Source organism: Lithobates pipiens, unplaced genomic scaffold (genome assembly GCF_037356315.1).
Source record: "Lithobates pipiens isolate NorthernLeopardFrog02 unplaced genomic scaffold, aLitPip1_a1.2 Scaffold_18, whole genome shotgun sequence".
In the NCBI taxonomy this organism is placed as follows: Eukaryota; Metazoa; Chordata; class Amphibia; order Anura; family Ranidae; genus Lithobates; species Lithobates pipiens.
Genome location: NW_027507758.1, coordinates 366,213,454 through 366,237,584, shown reverse-complemented (window position 1 = coordinate 366,237,584; position 24,131 = coordinate 366,213,454). Strand labels below are relative to the sequence as shown.

The window sequence follows — 24,131 nt, the reverse complement described above, 5'->3', positions numbered from 1 at the left end:
CCTTAGATGTGATGGCTGAATTTGAACATTTTCAGCACATACAGAAAATCTTGATATTGCCATAAATGCCATGTCCATGTCACTTCGTGTAAGCTGCACCAAAGAATATCTACCTTCCTAGCTTTCTTCAATAATCTACCAATTGCCCTACCCCCCATTACATGGCGATACAAACATACAGTTATTTTTGAAGTCCAGATCAGGAGAGTGGACTAGGATGACAACCATTGCTCACTCCACAGAATCAGTAGAGGAGTATGTGTTGCCACCCAGGGACAGAAAGTGTGCTATTTGCAGGATTTTCAGGTGAAAAATAAAGCAAATGAAGCTTGGAAAAAGAAAATCAATGTAGCCACCACTATTGTTGGGTAAAAAGCTCTGCACCAAACAACAAACTTGATTGAAGTCTATGGGAATTGAACATGACAAATCAAAAGTGCCCATTTTTAAGGCTTATACGCACGTAATTGGCCATCAAAGGGGTATGATGGTTCAGGTACTGCCCTGGGAGACATGTATCAATGCAAACATGTTGATGGGGACAAGGATCTCTTCCCCTCAACCCTGGGCTGTGGTTGTGGAGAGCTGTGGGAGGGGGGCTTATTAGAATCTAGAAGCCCCCTTTAACATGCATGGCTGGCTTGCCATTTGACCGTTCTTATATAGGTAAGGGCGGAGCCACCTGGCAACATCACTAGGCGGCACTGCCCCTTGTGATGTTACTGAACGAACATGCACTGGTTGGTGATGTCACAAGAGGGGCGGTGCCACCAGGTCACATCACCAGGTGGCCCCGCCATTACCTTTATAAGAACTGGCAAAAGGCAAGCCCCCACAACCACAGCCCAGGGTAATGGCGAAGAGACACTTGTCCCAATCAACATTCACATTTTGGTGAGAGGTTTCCCTTAAAATCTATACCAGACCCAAAGTGCCTGGTATGGATTGGGGGGGTCCCCCACACTGTTGTTGTTTTTTTTAAATATATTAATGCAGAATGACGGCCGGGCGGTGGTTCAGTTATCCTGACTGAGTGTCATATGACGTCCTTCTGGATAACAGCCACCCATGGGAGCGCACATCACGGCGATCGGGGGTGCGGTGTGTCAGGCTGACACACCACTGCAACGAACTCGGTAAAGCGCCACCCATCAGTGCCGCATACAAGTGCCACCTATCAGTGCCCATCAGTGCCACCCATCAGTGCCCATCATCAGTGCCCATCAGTGCCATCTCATTGGTGCCACCTCATCTGTGTCCATCAGTCCTGCCTTATCAGTGCCCATCAGTGCAGCCATATCAGTGCCCATCATTGAAGGAGAAAACTTACTTATTTACAAAAAAATTTACAGAAACAAAGAAAAACTTGTTTTTTTCAAAATGATCAGACTTTTTTATTTGTTGCGCAAAAAATAAAAAATTGCAGAGGTGATCATATACCACCAAAAGAAAGCTCTATTTGTGGGAACAAAATGATAAAAAATATGTTTGGGTACAGTCTTGTATGACGGCGCAATTGTCATTCAAATTGCGACAGTGCTGAAAGATGAAAATTGGCCTGGGCAGGAAGGTGTCTAAGTGCCTGGTATTGAAGTGGTTAAGGATGCCACGGACGGTTTCCTGGCTCCTCTCCTTAACAAGCAGCTTTTACCTGAAAGTTTTGCCCAATCAGGGCAAAGAATGCACTGTGCAGCGCATTCCCGGAAGGGGCAAACAGCCAATGTTTGACCCAAACTCATGCTCGGGCTGAACCATTCGCCAAACACCAGCCACCACACCAAGGACTAGTAAGCTGCAACATGTTTAATTTATGGCTTGGGGTTTAGATACACGTGCAAGCTTTGCTGCTCATAAAAACTTTACAATCATGCTGTAAACAAAGAAGAAAAAAGCTATTGCAATGTGTAGACAACGTTTTACAATCTATCTTCTATTATAGTTATTTCAATACAATTCAAACTGTCATGGTTAGTGTCATAAAAAATGTGCATGGATTATGTAAACTAAATGACATGATTTATATACTGGGCAATTAAATTTAATTTTATCCAGTCAATCATATGCCTCCTATTTGAAAACTAGAGGGTAGGAAAGCTGAGCAAGATTTAAAGAGTCAGCAAAAATGTACATTATTTAAAATGTGAAACTAAGGCACGTAGATCTTGTAAATTCTAATAAAATTTTCAATCTAAACTCCTCATTTGTAGGGTGTCACATGGACAGTGAATGTGTGTGGCAGAAAGGATGTTTCTTTGGAATCCATTTTGAATCACTGAAAAATACAATGATGTGACCAATCTGACTGAGTCTCGCGTAGGTAAAATTTACCAAACCTTAAATACCATAATTGTTACTGAACTCTGAATTTTGCAATAAAGAATCCAGGTTATTTAATTTTAAGTGGAACTAAACCTACCAATTCACCTGCCTCCCAAAACAGTTATATTCAAGGCATGCCATAAGTACCGGCTCCCACAAAGGCGACATGTCAGATGACTTATCCGCCTGACAAATCACGCTCCATGCATTGCAATGGAACCGTTCTAATAGGAGCAACTCAAGTCGCTCCGACTTAGAAAAAGGTTCCTGTATTACTTTGGGGCAACTTCAGAGCGGCTTGCATTGACTTCTATACAGAAGTCTTTTTTGCAAGCCATGCTGAATTCGTGCTGTACAGGGCGGCTTCAGAGTCAGACGACTTTGAAGCCTCCCCTGTGTGAACCAGCACTAAATGATAACTATCACAGTTGCTGTCAACCAAAACGCCAAGCCATCAAACTGCTGGTGTCATAACTGATCACATATAAAGCCTAATGGCAACTGCAAATCAAAAAGTGGCAAATATGACAGCTTTCTTGGCTATAAAGGATAAGAGGGTTTTTTTACACTTTTAGTATGTTGAATGTACAAAATGATAAGAATTTTGCTACTGAACACGAACATGTATTGACATATAGATGTGTTCCTAGGACCATAACCAGTTCTTTACCTTACTTTGAAGATAAAACATTAATAAAGTCTTTGACATTTCCATACTCAGTTGTTAGACATATTTACTTAAAGAGGGAATTACCTAAAGTAGCCCATCTTGGGTAAGTAATTTGAAGGAATTGATAAATAATTCCAGTTCATTCCTCCATCTGCAAAATACATCAAGCAGAACGAGTAGATACCATCTGTGACAAGTACAGCTTGATAGGTGCTTGACTGAAAAGGAACACATGAAAGCAAATCATGAAAACAGGCCATGGGTGCAGCATAGTCTATATCACAAACTAAGGGGACAATAGGGTGACTGAAATGTTATGCTAGCCAAACAAACCTGAAACCTTCTACCTGCTACAACCTCCAAAAGTGTGCATTAGAGAGGAAGTAAAGTCGAATCATTATTTGTTTAGCTATATGAGTAAAATAGATCAACCTTCACATTACATACATTACATAGTCAGGTTCTGCATTCTGTTCACAATTGTTGCACTTTACAGGTGTATCGGGGGAAGAGGGTTTAGTTTAAAAGGCCGTTATGAAAAGAGGATGTCACTTTAATATTTCAGAGCTTTTGAATTATATATATATATATATATATATATATATATATATATATATATATAATGATGATATATATTTAATGATGTACATGTGTATAAATAACATATTGGTGCACCTGCACTCTGGTAACAGATATCAACGAAAGAGAACTATGAATAAAAAGAAAGCTCTGCAGACACACAGTTAGTAAATTGAAGTAGTTCATTAACCATACTGTCATTGAGTCATTCAGAAGTCACTGCTCCAAGCCTCTATCTCAGCATCTCAGCTGTTTTTATGGCATATGTTTAATGGTAAAAACTGATCAAAACAAGTAAAGTCAATCAGTGTGTGACTTTTCTAGATCACTAGCCCTGTCAACCCTCAGTTGCGTCTCAGTAAGTGACTGTGAACAAGTAGGAAATATATCTTTATAGCATTTGTGTGAGGAGATCTGGAGGCAGCTGTCCTGAAGTGAGAGGGAAAGACAATCCTTCCCATTGCTGCATCACAGAACTACACAGGGTAAAGTGCATTCAAATCAGATGGTGCTTAGCTAAAATTAATGCCAGGCGTTACTTGGAGGCTAGGGACAAACAACTAACTTCTCTCATACAATAATGGACAAGTGCATACTTAAAATGCACTGAGCAAGGGATCAGAAAATGGAAGTTCAAAGCCGATGAGAACATGAGAGGCAGAATAGCTTTGTTGTAATGTAACTGGTAGAAAGAATGCTGACTGTTACTTCTTCAAACAGAAAGCAATCTTGCAAATTTAAATTGGAAATAAACTGAAGATTAAAGGATGAAAAATGTACCTTTAGTCTGGAATTTCTCCTGCGCACAAGGGTGCCTAGGCATGCCTATGCCCATGACCTCATAACAGTATATCTGTAGTGTGAGATGAAGGCAAAGTGCCTTCTGGATGCTAGTCTCAGATTTGTAGTACGGTATGGTGACACCAATACTGTGCTGTTTTTTTGTCTGCTGAAGGCTGTGACATGAGGAAACAGTACCTTGATGGGGCAGCAGTCAGCAGAAAATTCAAACAAGAAAAACACAACACACCAAATCATTAGTTTTGCTGGGTATATACCTAGCCTTGATCCAGATGTTTAAACTCAGGCATTTAAACATTAAATACCTCAGCAAAACAATGACTGGTGGAGAATTTGAAGCTAGTTTATAGTGTACATCACTCCTTTATTATCTCGCAGACGGGGTCCTCCAGGTGGATCGATGTCCTCTTCCAGTGCTTCCTGTCTCCTGAGTGGGGCCATCTGCAAGAGGCTCTTCTCCTAGTGGATACAACCCCCGCCCTGCTGCCAGTCTTACTGCGCTTACGCTGAGGCAGATACTGAGCACAATTAGCAGAGACAGCGCTGGCAGAGGAGCCCCTTCGCTGACCCCCCCGGCCAAATTGGAAGTGACAGGCCAGACCTCCGGATGACCCAGATCTTCTTTCTAGGGCAGAAGCTTCTCTTACTCCAGTCTTCCAAATCCACTGGAGGAGAAGCCTCGATGAGGATGGAAGCAGCAGCAGTTGTAGTGGTGGCGGTGGCAGGGTGGCAGGGTCAGCTGCAGAGATACAAATTGCTATACTGGGGACTAGTCCTTTGCCCTCTGAATGCCTGCTTTTGGACACAGCTTCCAGAGTTCAATTCTTCTTTAAGTGAAAACCCCTCCAAAGCTTTCATTAAAGCGTTAGTTCACCTTTACCAAAACCTGCCTATGCAGGTAAGGGGCGTCTGTAGATAAAATCAAACTGTACCTGCTAAAGCCTGACTGGAGTACTCCCAGGACCTTGCTAGGATGTTGCTAAGAACAGCTTAGTCATTACTGCTCTCCTCCACCACCACAGGAGTGACCTTTCTCTGCTTCTTCAAATACACTTGTATTCTCTTTTTCTCTATTTATACAGCATCTCTGAGCTCAGCTTTTGAGAGCTCACTTCTGTGATGGTAAATGGTAAAGGTGTACACTTATAAGGTCTCTCTTAGCCATGTCCTAATAACATTCAGGGAGTATTCCAGTTAGATATAAATGTATTTATTTTATTGGGATGTTATGTGATAGACCAAGACAAAGTGGCACATAATTGTGAAGTGAAAGGAAAATGATAAATGGTTTTCAAAATATTTTACAAATAAGTATTTGAAAAGTGTGGCATGTATCTATTTTATACTCTGATACCCCTAACTAAAATCTAGTGGAACCAATTGCCTTTAGAAGTCACCTAAAGAGTCCATCTGTGTCTAATTTAATCTCAGGATGAATACAGCTTTTCTGTGAAGACCTCAGAGGTTTGGTAAGAGGAAAATAATGAACAAACATCATCATGAAGGCCAAGGAACACACCAGACAGGTCAGGAACAAAGTTGTGAAGAAGTTTAAAGCAGGGTTAGGTTATAAAAAAATATTCCAAGCTTTCAACCTCTCACAGAGCACTGTTCAATCCATCATTTGAAAATGGAAAGAGTATGGCACAACTGCAAACCTATCAAGACATGGCCGTCCAGTAAACTGACAGGCCAGGCAAGGAGAGCATTAACCCTTTCATGCCTAAGCCTATTTTTGACATTTGTTGCTTACAAGTTATTTCAAACCCACAAACATTATATATATATATATATATATATATATATATATATATATATATATATATATATCCCTAGAGTATAAACTGGCGATTGTTAAAAATGTTTTACGTAACACAGTAATTGCGCTGCGGTTTTTCAAATGCAGTTTTTTTGTATTTTTTTTTGGAAGAAAGACACTTTCATGAATTGAAAAACAAAACCGTAATGTTAGCCCAATTTTTTTGTATAATGTGAAAGATGATGTTAAGTATATAGATACCCAACATGTCATGCTTTGAAATTGCGCACACTTGTGGAATGGTGACCAACTACAGTACTTAAAAATCTCCATAGGCGATGTTTTAAAAATTTCTACAGGTTACCAGTTTATAGTTACAGAGGAGGTCCTGTGCTAGAATTATTATATACCAAAATTAGCGTTTTGGAACACAATTTTTTTTTTTAAATCAGCGCCATTGGCAACTAAGTAAACCGGAAGTAATGTCACTAGGGTTACTAGATGGGATTCCTGAGCGAAGCCAATTCTGGCTCCATTTGGGTCTTCGGTCAGCCGGCGGAGATGTCGGCTGGTTGCTCTGGCCTCTGGCCTTCCGGTGGGACGGGAGAGCCTGGGAGAACCACGGAAGATGGCAGGAGGGGGGGGATGTTCCCTCCCACTCCTTTAGGATAACAGCCGAGTGGCTTTTAGCCACATCAGTTGTTATCACTAGAAAGCTTGTAATGGTACTGAAAATGGTACTGGGGTGATGCCTGCAGCTGCAGGCATCACGCCGGTATAACCACTTCAAACCAAGAATGCATATTTGTGCACGGTCGGCGTGAAGGTGTTGATTAGAGAAGCAGCCAAAAGGCCCATGGTAACTCTGGAGGAGCTGCAGAGATCCACAGCTCAGGAGGGAGAATCTGTCCACAGGACAACTATTAGTCGTGCACTCCACAAATCTGGCCTTTATGGAAGAGTGGCCAGAAGAAAGCAATTGTTGAAAGAAAGCAATAAGAAGCAATAAGAAGTCCCGTTTGCAGTTTGCAAAAAGCCATGTGGGGGACACAGCAAACATGTGGAAGAAGGTGCTCTGGTCAGATGAGACCAAAATTGAACTTTTTGGCCTAAAAGCAAAGTGCTATGTGTGGCTTAAAACTAACACTGCAATTCACCCCAAAACACACCATCCCCATCGTGAAACATGGTGGTGGCAGCATCATGTTGTGCGGATGCTTTTCTTCAGCAGGGACAGGGAAGCTGGTCAGAGGTGATGGGAAGATGGATGAGGTCAAATACAGGGAATCTTAGAAGAAAACCTGTTAGAGTCTTCAAAAGACTGAGGCAGAGGTTCACCTTCCAGCAGGTCAATGACCCTAAACATACAGCCAGAGCTACAATGGAATGGTTTAGATCAAAGCATATGTATGTGTTAGAATGGCCCAGTCAAAGTCCAGACCTAAATCCAATTGAGAATCTGTGGCAAGACTTGAAAATTGCTGTTCAGATGCTCTCCATCCAATCTGACAGAGATTGAGCTATTTTGCAAAGGTAAATGGGCAAAAATGTCACTCTCTAGATGTGCAAAGCTGGTAGAGACATACTCGAAAAGACTTTTGTGAAGACTTATGTGAAACTTTTCACATATTTATTTGTACAAAATTTGGAAAACCATTTATCGTTTTCCTTCACCTTCACAATTATGTGTTGGTCTATCACATACAATCTCCATAAAATATATTTAAGTTTTTGGTTGTAACATGACAAAATGGAGAAAAAAGCAAGGGGTATGAATAATTTTTCAATGCATTGTATATAGCCTACACCTATAGCAAGGGAAATATTCAACGTTAATCAAAGCTGCACAGTTTGTGTTTGATCTACAGACATATCTGCAAAGACATTTTTTGGTGAACTTACCCTTTAAGCAGAGGTTAGTTATTAATGAAATAAACCTGCACCATTAGACCACTAATACATCTCTGTCAGCTTTAAAGTGAACCATAAACACTTAATATGATAAATATATAAAACTGTAACATTGCATCCTCAGTTACAACATCTACCCTGTTACATTGTCATAAAATATGTCCTATAGTGAATGAATGTTCTATTAGTAAAAATATATAAAACTGTCTGCATACATTTGGATTTTATGTGTTTGTTAAGTCCAAATGATAAATTACTGCCAGATCCTCTATTAGAGCCTGGCATACCACACTATGTAAGTCAATTCAAAAAATGAGAGTTTTAAATACCTATTTAGAGCTATCTTCAGGCTGGTCACATGACTTCAGGCTGCTTTACATCTCTGATACATGGCTTCTGCAGGAGGGGTCTAGATCTCCCTTTGATGTCAGCTGGGGAGATGACATGGCCTCCTGCAGATCCCTGTCTCAGAGCTGTAAAGTGGCTGATTGAAGATAGTTTTAAATAGGTGTTTACAACGCTCATTTTTAGAAATTACTTACGTAGTGGGGTTTGCCAGGCTCTAATAGAAGGGTTGGCAGTGATCATTGTAGGTTTTTTTTTTTTTTTTAATAATAGTGGTAGGGGGGGCAGAGACAGAGAGGGATCTGACAGGCAAGGAGAAGGGAGTGAGGGGGAGAGAGGAGAGCAGAGAGGACAGCTGCATATGATTGAGGGGCACACCCTGACCATGGTGGTCAGGTCTCAGCAGCCCTGATTTTCGTGGTCAATACAGAGAAAGGATTGAGGAAGTGGCAGGTTCAGGGAGATTTTTTTTTACAGTTTAGAGGGGGCAAATTAGACAGCACAAGCACTCTATTGTTTAATCTGCTTTAAGGGACCAGGATCTATTTTTTTTTTGGGGGGGGGGGTTAACAAACACTTTAACTATAATCAGTCAGATCCATAGAATGTATCAACAGTCAAGGGCCTGGCTAAACAATATCTTTAGATTATCCAAGGAGAAAGACCCTCGTGATATAAAGTTACTGGCAAATGTTTTTGCATCAACGTATAAAATCTGAAACAAATCTGTGGTCATTATAACACATATTAATGACATGCAAGCATTTCAGTACAATTATACCTGTGTAGAACTGAAGAAATATGCAGGATACGGTAAAACTTGAAACCAAGTTATCTTTAATGCCCAGAGAGCCTTAAAACTTGAAAAACTCGGGGAGAAATTCAATTGTATTTGCGATTCCAATTTTGTTTTAAAATCTGTATTTTGGTTTGGATTGGACTGGAAGTCATAAATCTGGAAAAAAAATATGTTTGTTATAAACATTTTCTCAGTGCTTACTGCCAAAACATTCAACCACTTAGATGCACCAATTCGATGACCCAATCAGAGGCACAGAACATTATTATTAACATTATGGGGAGTGAGGGTGAATGATATTTAAATAATTGATCACTGAAAACAGCAATTAGAAAAACAGATGTTTACTAATTAAGTATCATAGAATCATTATACTAAAACTATCATCTCTAGATTCATGCTATATTATATATACAAGCACACAAAAGTGAATACACCCCTCACATTTTTGTAAATATTTAATTAGAACTTTTCATGTGACAACACTGAAGAAATTGCATTTTGCTATAATGAGTGTACAACTTGTACAACAGTGTAAATTTGCTGTCCCCTCAAAATAACTCAACACACAGCCATTAATGTCTAAACCGCTCACAACAAAAGTGAGTACACCCCTAAGTGAAAATGTCCAAATTGGGCTCAATTAGCCATTTTTCCTCCTCAAGTGACTTATTAGTGTTACAAGATCTCAGGTGTGAATGGGAAGCAGGTGGGTTAAATTTGATGTTATCGCTCTCACTCTTTCATACTGGTCACTGGAAGGTCAACATGGTTCCTCATGGCAAAGAACTCTGAGGATCTGAAAAAATAATTTTTGCTCTACATAAAGATGGCCTAGGCTATAAGAAGATTGTCAAGATCCTGAAACTGAGCTTCAGCACGGTGGCCAAGAGCATACAGTGGTTTAACAGGACAGGTTCCACTCAGAACAGGCCTCGCCATGGTCGACCAAAGAAGTTGAGTGCATGTGCTCAGCGACATATCCAGAGGCTGTCTTTGGGAAATAGATGTATGGGTGCTGCCAGCATTGCTGCAAAGGGTTAAGGGGTGGGGGGGGGGTCAGCCTGTCAGTGCTCAGACCACACGCTGCACCCTGCACCAAATTGGTCTGCATGGCTGTTCTCCCAGAAGGAAACCTCTTCTAAAAATGATGCACAAGAAAGCCCTCAAACAGTTGAAGATAAGCAGACTAAGGACATGGATTACTGGAACCATGTCCTGTGATCTGATTAGACCAAGATAAACTTATTTGGTTCAGATGGTGTCAAGCGTGTGTGGTGGCAACCAGGTGAGGAGTACAAAGACAAGTGTGCTTTGCCTACAGTCAAGCATTGTGGTGGGAGTGTCATGGTCTGGGGCTGCATGAGTGCTGCTGGCACTGGGGAGCTGCAGTTCATTGAGGGAACCATGATTGCCAATATGTACTGTGACATATGGAAGCAGAGTATGATCTCCTCCCTTCAGGGACTGTGCCGCAGGGCAGTATTCCAACACGATAACAGCTCCAAACACTCCTCGAAGACCACCACTGCCTTGCTAAAGAAGCTAAGGGTAAAGGTGATTGACTGACCAAGCATGTCTCCAAACCTAATCCCTATTAAGCATCTGTGGGGCATCCTTAATCATAAGGTGGAGGAGCACAAGGTCTCTAACATCCACCAGCTCCATGATGTCATCATGGAGAAGTGGAAGAGGACTCCAGTGGCAACCTGTGAAGTTCTGGTGAACTCCATGACTAAGAGGGTTAAGGCAGTGCTGAAAAATAATGGTGGCCACACAAAATATTGACACTTTGGGCCCAATTTAGACATTTTCACTTAGGGGTGTACTTGCTTTTGTTGCCATTGGTTTAGACATTAATGTGGGTTGAGTTATTTTGAGGGGACAGCAAATGTACACTGTTATACAAGCTGTACACTCACTACTAGGAAAACTGGCATTCAAATAGGCAACATTCTTTTTAATGTATCAGGCTGTAATACATTTTTATATACTATCTTAAGTATCTTAAAATATTGATTTGTCTTACCTGGTAGTACAAATCCCCCATACGGGAGAAGTCAGCATCTGCCCAGAAAACAGCAATCATGGGTGGCGTGGAATAGTCATTGTTGTAGAAATTGCTTAATGGGTAAGGCATTGTGTAAATGGGGTCATACGAATTCCGACGAAATATGATAACACCATTGTCTGTGAACTGTGCAAAAGAAAAAAAAATCATATTGATCAGTTTAGGGAGAAGAAGATCTATAAATGGATAGTACAAAAGGATTGATGATGAGTTAGTATTTCAAATATTGCACAATTATTTGCAGCCAAGCATTTTTTGAATGGGTTACAAGATGGAATTGAGTCTCCAGTTTTTCTTCATCCATGGTACAATATTAATCACAAAGTTAATGCAGAATTCCAAAACACTGTGAAGAGAATCTTCATTTTAAAATTGGGTGAACAATTACTTGAGTTATCTAATCATATAATCGGATATTCAAAATGAACAGGATTTTGTTTTTGACATAATTAAAGCAAATACTTGCAGTTTTTTGAGTGAAAATTTTCAACTTCTTTGGTACATAAACATGATATAACATATCTCTAATACAGACAGCAATAAAAGTACTTTTATTAGTAGAATGGAACAAAGTTATTGTTGCTGCCTGTGTCCTGTTGACAAAGTTTCCTTAGGCCGCGTACACACGCGCGGACTGTTCGCCCAACCTTGTTCGGCAAACAGTTTGTCAAACAGTCCGCTCAAAATTTGCATGAGCGGACTTGCCCACACACGAGCGGACTGTTTGACGAACAAGGTTGGGCAAACAGTTCGCTCAACTTTTGAAATGAACGGACTCGCCCACGTAAGGCGGAGGCAAATCCGCCCATTTCGAGCGCGTGTACAGGTAGGCGGGGCCCGCGAAGGAGACGTCGCGGGCTCCGCCGCCTGGAATGGGCTTAAAGGGGAACCCCAACGCCGAAAAAAATCGGCGTGGGGGTTCCCCCCAAGTCCACACCAGACCCTTGTCCGAGCACGCTACCCGGCCGGCCAGGAAAGGGGGGCGAGCGAGCGCGCCCCCCCTCCTGAGCCGTACCAGGCCGCGTGCCCTCAACATGGGGGGGTGCCTTGGGGAAGGGGGGGCCGCGCGGCCCCCCCACCCCAAAGCACCTTGTCCCCATGTTGATGAGGACAAGGGCCTCTTCCCGACAACCCTGGCCGTTGGTTGTCGGGGTCTGCGGGCGGGGGGCTTATCGGAATCCGGGAGCCCCCTTTAAGAAGGGGGCCCCCGGATACCGGCCCCCCACCCTATGTGAATGAGTATGGGGTACAATGTACCCCTACCCATTCACCTGTGAAATAAAGTACAAATAAAAACACAACACAGGGGGAAAAAATATTTTATTGCACAGCCGGGGGTCTTCCGTCTTCGGGGGTCTTCTCGCCGGACTCCTCCGCTATGTGTGTGTAGCTCTTTTGCCAGCGGAGGAGTCCGGCTTTCTTCCTCCCCGCCGCCGGCCTCTTCTCCCGACTTCGGGGGTCTTGTCCCCCTCTTCGGTTCTTCTGCCGGGCCACCGCGCCTGGTCCGGTGGCCCGGTCTTCTGTCGCCGTCTTCCGTTCTTCTGTCGCCGCCTTCGGTTCTTCTGCCGGGCCACCGCGCCTTCTTGTAGCTCTTTTACAGGCGGTGGCCCGGTCTTCTGTCGCCGTCGCCGCCTTCCGTTCGTGTTCTTCTTCTTGTTCTTCTTGTTCTTCTCCAGGCGATGTTGACACGTCGCTCTCTCCGGCCGGAATGCCAGAGCCGCCCTGCGCTGTGACTTATATAGTGACAATGGGGCGGGGTCACATGGTATATGTCACATGGGTTGATGTCACATGGTGACCCCGCCCCCTTACGATGTCATAGTCCCCATGTGACATCAACCCATGTGACCAACCCATGTGACATATACCATGTGACCCCGCCCCATTGTCACTATATAAGTGACCGCACAGCGCGTCCCCGGCATTCCGGCCGGAGAGCTCGTCGAGTCAACATCTCCAGGAGAAGAACAAGAAGAACAAGAAGAAGAACACGAACGGAAGGCGGCGACGGCGACAGAAGACCGGGCCACCGCCTGTAAAAGAGCTACAAGAAGGCGCGGTGGCCCGGCAGAAGAACCGAAGGCGGCGACAGAAGAACGGAAGACGGCGACAGAAGACCGGGCCACCGGACCAGGCGCGGTGGCCCGGCAGAAGAACCGAAGAGGGGGACAAGACCCCCGAAGTCGGGAGAAGAGGCCGGCGGCGGGGAGGAAGAAAGCCGGACTCCTCCGCTGGCAAAAGAGCTACACACACATAGCGGAGGAGTCCGGCGAGAAGACCCCCGAAGACGGAAGACCCCCGGCTGTGCAATAAAATATTTTTTCCCCCTGTGTTGTGTTTTTATTTGTACTTTATTTCACAGGTGAATGGGTAGGGGTACATTGTACCCCATACTCATTCACATAGGGTGGGGGGCCGGTATCCGGGGGCCCCCTTCTTAAAGGGGGCTCCCGGATTCCGATAAGCCCCCCGCCCGCAGACCCCGACAACCAACGGCCAGGGTTGTCGGGAAGAGGCCCTTGTCCTCATCAACATGGGGACAAGGTGCTTTGGGGTGGGGGGGCCGCGCGGCCCCCCCCTTCCCCAAGGCACCCCCCATGTTGAGGGCACGCGGCCTGGTACGGCTCAGGAGGGGGGGCGCGCTCGCTCGCCCCCCTTTCCTGGCCGGCCGGGTAGCGTGCTCGGACAAGGGTCTGGTGTGGACTTGGGGGGAACCCCCACGCCGATTTTTTTCGGCGTTGGGGTTCCCCTTTAAGCCCATTCCAGGCGGCGGAGCCCGCGACGTCTCCTTCGCGGGCCCCGCCTACCTGTACACGCGCTCGAAATGGGCGGACTTTCCGAGCGGGAACAGTCCGCTCATTTCGAAAGTACAGCGGACAAGCCCACACACGGGCGGACTGTTCGCTCAAACACAGTTTCAGCGGACAGTTTTTCGGAATTTCCGAAAGACTTTGTCCGTCCAACTGTCCGCTGAAACTGTCCGCTGAAAGCCCACACACGAGCGGACTGTCCGCCCAAACACTGTTCAGCGGACAAGGTTGGGCGAACAGTCCGCCCGTGTGTACGCGGCCTTACTTACTGTTTTGTTACCATGATAGGAAGTGAACGGAAATCTTCGCAACAGGGACACGGAAACAATAAAATCCTGATAAAGATTCTAACCCTTTCTTACTCTGTCCGACACAAAAAAATTGTTGTAGTTCTACTCTACATTTAAATGTATAATATTGTTAAACACCAATAAAGGTATTGTAGCTATTTATTTGTTTATACTATAATGTCATGTATGTTATGAAAATCAGTCAGTTAATGCATTTTTCCCTTTGTTTTAAATGAAAAAATAATAGACTATTATTCAAAAATGTATCACAGCATTTGCATACTGAAAGAGGAATTAAACTCCTGTCTTATTTATTTTTTGACCTAGGCCAGAATTATGTGTACCTGGTCCTGCAGCCTCCTGGAATACTTACATCACATCTCCCAGGAGGCTGCAGGCTCACCACACAGAGAGGTTATGGGTGGGATAATCCTGAGGACGGGCAGGAGGTAAGGCAGGAACATTATCAAAATTGAAAAAAGTTGAGGATGGCAGATCCTCGCGGTAATCTTCTATAGAGACACCAGGGTTAAAGGAAAAATAAATACTTTATTGAACACATTGTAGCAAAAAGTAGCATTAAAGCGGAGGTCCACCCTAAAATGGACCTTCCGCTCATCGGATTCCTCCCCCCCTCCGGCGCCACAGTTGGCACCTTTCAGGGGGGAGGGGGGTGCAGTTACCTGGATAATCCAGGTAACTGCACCCACTTCCGGGCTAGCTCTCTGCGGAAAGGGGCATACATTACGCCCCTTTCCGCAAGTGCCCACCCCCTTCCGCAAGTGCCCCGCTGCCTGCTGGGAAACACACAGATCCCAGAGGCAGCGGGGACCGTCCTCATTGCGCAGCGCGGCTCGCGCATGCGCAGTAGGGAACCGGGAAATGAAGCCCAAAGGCTCCATTTCCTGATTCCCATACCCAAGATGGCGGCGGCAGCACTCGAGTGTCGATCTAGAGATCGGCTTCGGGTGCCGACATCGCGGGCGCGCTGGACAGGTAAGTGTCACTATTTTAAAAGTCAGCAGCTGCAGTATTTGTAGCTGCTGACTTAAAAAAAAAAAAAAACGCTTTAATATAAAAATACCACACTACCACCAGTGCAATAGATAAAATAGGCAACGTTGTCAATGTGGATAAATGGAGCTGCTAGCAGCACACCTCAATCATGCATGTCTTTAATTCACACCACCAGGATATGGGGGGAAAAAGGGTTGAATGTCAATGGAGCTGAACGGTGTAACGGTGTAAAGCACAGATTGCACAATGAAGATTGCAAATAGGTAATCACTGCTGAAAAGCCGTGTATAGGTTATTGTTCATGGATCTGTCATTAAATGGTCACCCCAAGGACAGGAAGTGCCTGTAATTCAAGGTGGGTGTCACAGAAAGTTGAAGCCTGGATGGATCACTGCTGCAGGATCAGCAATGTAATTGTGCAATGAAAAGGCTGGAACTGCACTCAGGTAGACTACATAAACAATGAAATCCTCCCCAGAGAGGCTCAACCACCTCATCAAAATCATCATGGATCATCAAAATTGGCTTCCTACACTCGGAAGAGGCAGCCAGTTGAAGAGGACCAAGATGGTGGAAACGGGACCCGCTGTGTGGCATCCGAATGGCAGATTGCAGCAGGTGCATATGTGCTTTAAAGAATATTACAGCACTACAGGTAAGTGGGGAAAAAACATGGGGGGGGGGGGGGAGTTGACTTCTACTTTACCTATTGTCTAGAATTTTGTGACCCTCTTGTACATGATTTGAAGACTCAGAAAACAATCTCTGACATTCAAAAACATTGAGCCAAACTTACAATCAATTCTTCACCATCTTTCTCACTTCAATGGAAGATTTCTTGGATCTGATCACATGTACCATTTTAGTTAGTCCAATGCTACTGTATGTCTGAGCAGCAAGAAACTCACAAAATAACGTACAAGCTAATGGCAAATGTGTCTTGCACATTCCTGATGATTTCTTTTCTGTGTTCCTTTGCCTTCCAGATTCTGATTTCTACTGATAATTATAAGCTGAATATTTACCATATCCAGCATTGGTTTCAATTATTTCACTCTGCTTCCTTACATATAGTTACATAGTAGATGAGGTTGAAAAAAGACACAAGTCCATCAAGTCCACCCTGTGTGTGTGAATATATGTCCGTATTACATAGTATATCCCTGTATGTTGCGGTAGTTTAGGTGCTTATCTAATAGTTTTTTGAAACTATCGATGCTCCCCGCTGATTCCGCCGCCTGTGGAAGGGAATTCCACATCCTTGCCGCTCTTACACCCTCTACGTAGTTTAAGGTTAATCCTCTTTTCTTCTAATTTTAATTAGTGGTAATGAATGTTAAACTCCCTTACGTAAAAAAGTTTTATCCCTATTGTGGGGTCACCAGTACAGTATTTCTAAATTGAAATCATATCCCCTCTCAAGCGTCTCTTCTCCAGAGAGAATAATTTTAGTGCTCGCAACCTTTCTTCATAACGAATATCCTACAGGCCCTTTATTAGCTTTGTTTTCCTTCTTTCTACTCACTCCTTTTCCAGTAGATCCTTCCTGAGGACTGGTACCCAGAACTTGACAGCATACTCCAGGTGCGGCTGGACCAGAGTCTTGTAGAACTTGAGCATTATTATTTTATCTCTGGAGTTAATCCCCTTTTTAATGTATGCCAATATTCTGTTTGCTTTGTTAGCAGCAGCTTGGCATTGCATGTCATTGCTAAGTCTATCATCTACAGGACCCCCAGGTCCTTTTCCATCCTAGATTCCCCCAGAGGTTCTCCCCGCAGTGTATAGACTGCATTCATATTTTTTCCACCCAAAAGCATTATTTTACATTTTTCTACATTAACCACTTCAGCCCTGGAAGATTTGGCTGCTCAATGACCAGTCCATTTTTTGCGTTTTGGCACTGCGTCGCTTTAACTAACAATTGCACGGTCATGCGATGCTGTACATCACATGAACACTGGTTGTATCTCACACACATCCACCCATGAACATGCAGTGTAGATGTAGATGTACTAGATATAGGAGGCCTCATGTATGGTCAGAGACATTACCAAAGAGCTGCTCAATATTTTCTACGTATATAATGCTACAGATTGTCGGAGACTGTGGACTTGTAGCAGGAGATGGTCAGAGATGGGTACATTTTATATGAGACCGCTAAAAGTCATTGCCTGTACAGCATCTTTATAAATGCTCCCATGTTTGTTCTTCCTACAAAACCCTTAGCAATCACAGCCGATATCTTTAATTTTGCCAGAATTGTAAGCCTGTCCCTGAAGTTATAACTGTAGTTATAAATGTATGACTTACATATAATGAGCTGTAAAAAGAGCCACCAAAAGGAAATCCCATTTGGACGTTGATTATAGGAGAGGCAAAATCCTTGTAGCGCTGGGTTATTCTGGACCCATCAGAATATTCAAACAGTCTGTTCTCTAAAAGTAAATTAATAGAAATCAGACATTTATTTTGGTTACAAATGATACATACTATGTAAAAATCGTGTTCTACTTTCCCCTATCGGCATTGTCCACATGGAACTGTAACATCTGCATAAACTAAGGAGATACTCAGACTAGAACATATCCTTCCTTTCACAGTGGATATGTGGTCACAGTCATGAGATATATATATATATATATATATATATATATATATATATATATATATATGATATCATGACAGTACTATTTGCACATATTCAGATGGTAAAAATAATTAAATTATGTTTGCAGCCCTGGCTTGGGTTGAGTGAAATTTTGGTTATTTTGGTTTAGCTCAGCTAATAGAGGTAGAATAATGTGCAAAATCATCTGAAAATGAAAGTCATTGGTAGGGTCTAAAGCTCCAGGTAATGGATCTGTCTATTTAGGAAGAAGGGAGCAACTCTAAGCTATTGGAAAATATAACAAAGAGAAAATGAAATGAGATGCATTAGAATATAAGAATAATAATACTTCTCTATGCTCTAAAGATCTGAACAATTCAAAATAAACGTTTAGCTTTACCTCTGCAGGTAAATCCATCCCCAATGTAACCAGACTGGCATCTACAATTATATGATCCAATTGTATTAGTACAGCTTGCATAAGGACTGCATCGGCTTTGCCCATTTGTACATTCATTTACATCTGAAACATAAAAGTGTTTATAGGCTCAATCATTTTGTTTCTTCATTGATAGCATTTGCTTTATGATAACAATAGTCACAATAATAATAACACTAATAATAGGAATATTATTACCATCGCTACAATTCTTCCCCTGCCAGTTAGATGGACAAAAGCACATGAAATCATTTATCAGACTACGGCAGATGCCACCATTCTTGCATGTAGTGCTGGTGCAGAAATTAATACCTGAAATGATAAAATAAAAAAGGACAAAAAATGCCAAATATGTGTTTAATGTATTTGTTTACTGGCAGCAATATAAAGTCAGATTCATTCTTTACCACCCAAATAAGTTCAACACAAATTTGGATATTGTATTACTTACTTAATTCACAGAACCTGCCAGTGAAACCTGGAGCACAGGTACAGGAGAAAGCATTGATGAGATCATTGCATGTGGCACCATTCACACAGGGATTGCTTAGACACTCATTAATATCTGTGGGTGTAAAAACAAATATTAGTGAAGTGTACAATAACTATAGCTAACATAAATAAAGAAATTGCAGAGATGAAGTCTTAAATGCAATGCTGACTGAAAGGATTAAATTGGCTCACTTACTAGTTTGACAGTTGACCCCAGTGAATCCAGGAATACAGGAACATACATAGCTTCCTATAGTGTTGGAACAAGTTCCATAACTGCCACATGGGTTAGAAAGGCACTCATTGATATCTAAGATGAATTAAATAAGATATATATGATTTTAAAATTGCTGGCAATAAAGCAAAAAGTTAATCAAATCAGAATTACGATATTCATAAATAATACAGTTGATGTAATAAAGGAGTTCAAAATTTTACTTTGCAAAGTGCATGTTCACTTCGTAAAATATAGTTAATAAGTTGAAGTGGAGTTCACATAAATCATGCAAACATGTGCAAGTAAAAATCCTGTTATTTCTTTTTATATTGGTAGCATATGATTGGATATTTTGAACGAACTACTCCGTTAAGTTACTTATGTTTTCCCAAAGACGTAACAAAAAACATTTTACTTTGCTTTGTTTTTGCATGGGCAAAGGTAAGGATCACTTCATGATTAGAGACAAGTTCTTCATTTGATACTTACCAGTAGTGCATAATGGTCCAGTCCACCCAGACATGCAATTGCAGGTGTAGGAGCCCAGGGTGTTATTGCAAGTGCCATGTGAGCTGCAGGGTTTGTTTCTGACACATTCATTAATATCTGATGGAACAAGCAAAATAATTTAGCTGAGGATACAATGGTAGCACTTATCTAGATCGGTAAATTTAGTCTCCGTTCACATCTTGGCGTTCCAAAACGCAGACAGGATGGCGATTCGGATTAGTGGCAAATCGAGGAACGCCAATGCGATACTCATCACTTCCAATGGCACCCTGATCGTGTAACAATTTTGCTGCGATTCGACACTTCACTGGTGTATGTTCTTTTATTGATTTGTTTTGTATTCACAATTTGGGAGGCGGTTATTAAATATTAGTTTCACAAGTGGCTTTGAAACAGGGATCAGAGAGGTTGCAGTTACTATGAGTTTTAGATATACGGGGTTTCAGTGGGTCCCCCAACAACAAAGCAAATCACATTATCACTGTCTCTTTCCCCTTTGGCTTTCTGCTTGATTGCCTTTCATTAGCAGCAGCACTTGTGTACAGTACTATGATTTCTGTACTAAAAGAAGTGAGCATCATTTACTTGTATAATTTTTACAAGATCAGCAACCTTCAACACACCAAACATTCATTTTGGTAATGTTTATGAAAATAAAGACTTTTTTCTTTGTCTGTCCTATTGAACTTAAATCAAGCACAGAATTCCCTTGACCTAAATTGTTTACTTTAAGAAAATTATTGCAATGGAAATAGAAACTTATAATAGAATTTGCTAATGATCATCAATGCCAGTGGTTCTAAAACTTCAGTCCTCAAGTACCATGTTTTGGGAACTTCCTTTTAATAAAATAGCTCTTATCAATACGATCTCATTGATATTGATTTAGAGCAGCTATGCAAAGTAAAGGCAAACCTGAAAACATGGCCCATTGGGGGTAGGATTGAGGTTAAGGACCACTGATCTATGCTGATATTTAGGGGTAAATATATAAAGCATTATTTAAACATTAACTGCAGGTGAACTTTCCTGGTGCATTTGCTTTACATGACAGCGATTGCTTTACTACTAGTGAATGGTTGATGAAAGTCACATTCACTGCTGTATAAATATGCCCCTTAGTGACATGCCAAATGGAAATGTCTCCCAGTCCTTCTAAGGCTTCAGTACAATTTGAGATACATGCATAGATACATACATACTTAGATGCAAAAGTTGAACCCACTATGTAACACCACCACCTTAATAGTAACAAGCAGACAGTGATGCTATTTTTTTTCCTTTGAATGCCCTCAAAATCCTCCTAATTAAAAGAATTTGTAATCCCTTGACGTATGTTGGAACTATCTGACAAATGCTAATAATTGAAAAAAGACTGCATCTAATATCAAATGAAAACTTTTACTGTGACTTACCTGTGTTACACGTGGATCCCTCCCATCCAGCATTACACAGGCATATGTAGTTATACAGACCATTTTGACACTGACCATGCACACAGGGTGAGCTCTTACAATAATTATTCACTGCAAAAAACAAAACAAAAAAAAGAACACATATCATATACAGTAACTATAAATATTAATAGAGAAGTTCATAAGTATGATAAGCAAGCAGAAATGATGTTTATAAAATGTATCCTAGGGCATGTGTTTTATATTTGTTTGGTTATACTAAGCAGCCTTTTTGCTTTATTCAATATTTGCATCTCCGAACATTTCTGAACGCTCACTTTTTTTTTCCTTTAATGGCAGGATCTGACTATCTGGTTAAAATATTTAAAATGCATTGCTGTGATAAAATTGTGAAAAGTGTACATGGTGGTCTCCCCAGAGAATATTATGTTGATATCCGTTCCCAGCATGGCCCCCACTTTGCTCCCTCTTGCCCCATATTAGCTATATCCCAGGTAAGGATGAGCCAAACACCCCCCCAGTTCAGTTCACACCAGAACTTGCGAACAGGTAAAAAATTTGGATGAACACCGTTAAAGTCTATGGAACACGAACATAAAAAATCAAAAGTGCACATTTTAAAGGCTTAAATTCAAGTTATTGCCTTAAAAAGTTTTGGGGACCCGGGTCCTGCCCCAGGTGACATGTATCAATGCAAAAAAAGTTTTAAAAACAGCTGTTTTTTCAGGAGCAGTGATTTTAATAATGATTAACGTGAAACAATAAACATGAAATATTCCTTTAAATATTGTGCCTGGGGGGTGTCTATAGTAAGCCTGTAAAGTTGCAAATTTTTACCATGTTTAGAACAGTACCACAGCAAAATAACATTTCTAAAGGAAAAAAGTCATTTAAAACTGCTCGCAGCTGTAATGAAGTGTCAGGTCTCAGCAATATAGATAAAACTCATTGAAATAAACAGCATGGGTCCCCCCTCAGTCCATTACCAGGCCCTTTGAGTCTGTTACAAATATTAAGGGGAACCTCAAACCAAAATGTAAAAAATAATTGCGTGGGGGTCCCCATAAAATCCATACCAAGCCCTTTAGGTTTAACTCTGCACCAACATTTTTAAAAAATTGCGTGGGGTCCCCCAAAATCCATACTCACAGAGCAAGAATGGACACACACACAGAGCCAGGTCGGAAGCAAGCTCACATGAGTTCCCCCATAGCAAGTGTCTTGATGGGAGAAGAGGAGGATTGGGGCTGCTCTGTACAGGTAAGTAGGACATGTTTTTTATCTTTTAAAAAGATCTAATGTTTACAATCACTTTAAGCTTCAAGTGTCATGAAAAGATAAGTAAAAACAACAACTTCATATTAGCTTATCAGTAACATTTTTGCCAGCCCCATAGGCTCTTGATTGTCTTGATCCTTTCTGGAAAATTCCTTGCCACATCCTGTATACACATAGGTGTTGATTTACGAAAAGAGTAGAGAATTTCCGCTTTGCAAAGTAAATGTTCTTGCAGCAAAGAAAGAAAGCAACCACACTCTAAAATATCCCAAGCACAAGTAGATTTACTCCCAATCATGAGTATGGACCGTGAGCTGTCTTTAACAGCTCAATCCCTGTGCTGGGAGCGTGCAACAAGCACTCTCTCAGAACATAAATCTCTGCAGTCCATGAACACATATGTGTGGCATGTGGGTGTTAAAGTCTGCCCTCTTTACTGCTTCTCATATGCGTTACATGAGCGGCAAGAGGTTAAGATGCACAACAGGCACCCCTGCGAGTCTCCATCCTTTCTAATGCATTTCACTCCCCACCACATTCCAGAACGGGATTAATCAGATTATAGATAAATTAAGAACAAATCTATCCCTGCTTGGAATGTTTTGAAATGCGGCCACTTTATATTCTGTATGTGTCCAACACAGGAACAACCTCCTTTGCAGAAGTGCACCCGACGAAGAAAAGTAGCAGGTGGGAAATCAGTTTTCACACTTGTCTGTTTTCATACAGACAAACTCCTGCATTTGGCTGCAAGAAAGTGAATTATAGTAGAAATCTAATATCCTATATGTCTGGTTCACATGTATCTGCTGCATCTGTATGTGAAAGGACAATGAAAACTGCCCTAAGAGCAATGTAAATCTAGCCTAAATGTTCACTTAGGTTAGCAGTGAAGCTTTGTTTAATTTGGTAACACTAATACAAGCAAGGAAAAATCCAGTTTTTTTTTTATTAACCTTGCACATGATTGAGTATTCAAAGTGAACACTGCTACACTTTCTTTGCTAAGCTAAGTGACCATTTACCATTTACTCTTTTAGCAAACTAACCCCATTTGGTACATATAAACATCCATTGTTATCCATTCAACATTTTCTCTGTTCTTCTTTTTCAATTTTGTACTGTATTTTTCTTTATTTCAATAACACCTTAATGTGAAAAAATAAACATCCACTAAAACAACTTGGAAAATGATGTATTTAAAAGGTAACTCCACTTTTGTGGGAAAAAATATTGCCAATAAAAAAAAAAAACACAAGCCTTATTGTAATATAAAATTCTTACAATTACCTTTGTTTTTCAAGCTGCAGCTCTGTAATTTTCTGTAAAATGCAAGTTATAATGGCAGCCTGGAGGCATTCACCCCAGAAATGTGATTCCCTGCTTGTTTTATTATCTTATTGATTTTCCCTGAAGTCTACACTAAGATACACATTTGATTTTGGGCACCCTCGTATCCTCTACAACAAGCATTTTTCAATTCTGGTGACATACTCCCAAAGGGTTAATCATTTCTAAAAGGATTCAGACCCTGACACTTTTTTTCATTACAATCCTACAAGTAGTTGATTGATAATTTTAACGTCACTCCCATTCACATGGACACACTTACTTTCCACATGGACACAGCAAACAACGCTATTTCTTCAGAATAATAAAAGATAGAACACCGCCAAAAAGTTTGTTAAAATCCCTGCTACAATTTGTTTATCGCTTTTGTTGCTTTCTGTCTGTACAACATTCCTTTCTGTATTTATTGTTTTTTGATCATTTCAAATAAAAACAATTGGATTTTTCT

The 24,131-nt window shown here is 41.6% G+C and overlaps 1 protein-coding gene across 10 annotated transcripts in view; it reads right to left on the bottom strand.

Annotated features, from left to right (window-relative positions):
• Positions 1-24,131, bottom strand: part of LOC143988215 (uncharacterized) — a 191,110-nt gene that overhangs the window by 145,705 nt on the left and 21,274 nt on the right. For all 10 annotated transcript variants that reach the window (XM_077487602.1, XM_077487607.1, XM_077487608.1 and 7 more), the window contains exons 5-14: positions 21,056-21,166; positions 19,620-19,736; positions 19,110-19,223; positions 18,873-18,986; positions 18,620-18,733; positions 18,383-18,505; positions 17,685-17,809; positions 11,213-11,380; positions 9,166-9,339; positions 3,074-3,207 (exon numbers count right to left, since the gene is read on the bottom strand). In XM_077487602.1, coding sequence (XP_077343728.1) covers positions 3,074-3,207; positions 9,166-9,339; positions 11,213-11,380; positions 17,685-17,809; positions 18,383-18,505; positions 18,620-18,733; positions 18,873-18,986; positions 19,110-19,223; positions 19,620-19,736; positions 21,056-21,166 — 1,294 coding nt within the window. The remainder of the gene's footprint in view (positions 1-3,073; positions 3,208-9,165; positions 9,340-11,212; positions 11,381-17,684; positions 17,810-18,382; positions 18,506-18,619; positions 18,734-18,872; positions 18,987-19,109; positions 19,224-19,619; positions 19,737-21,055; positions 21,167-24,131) is intronic.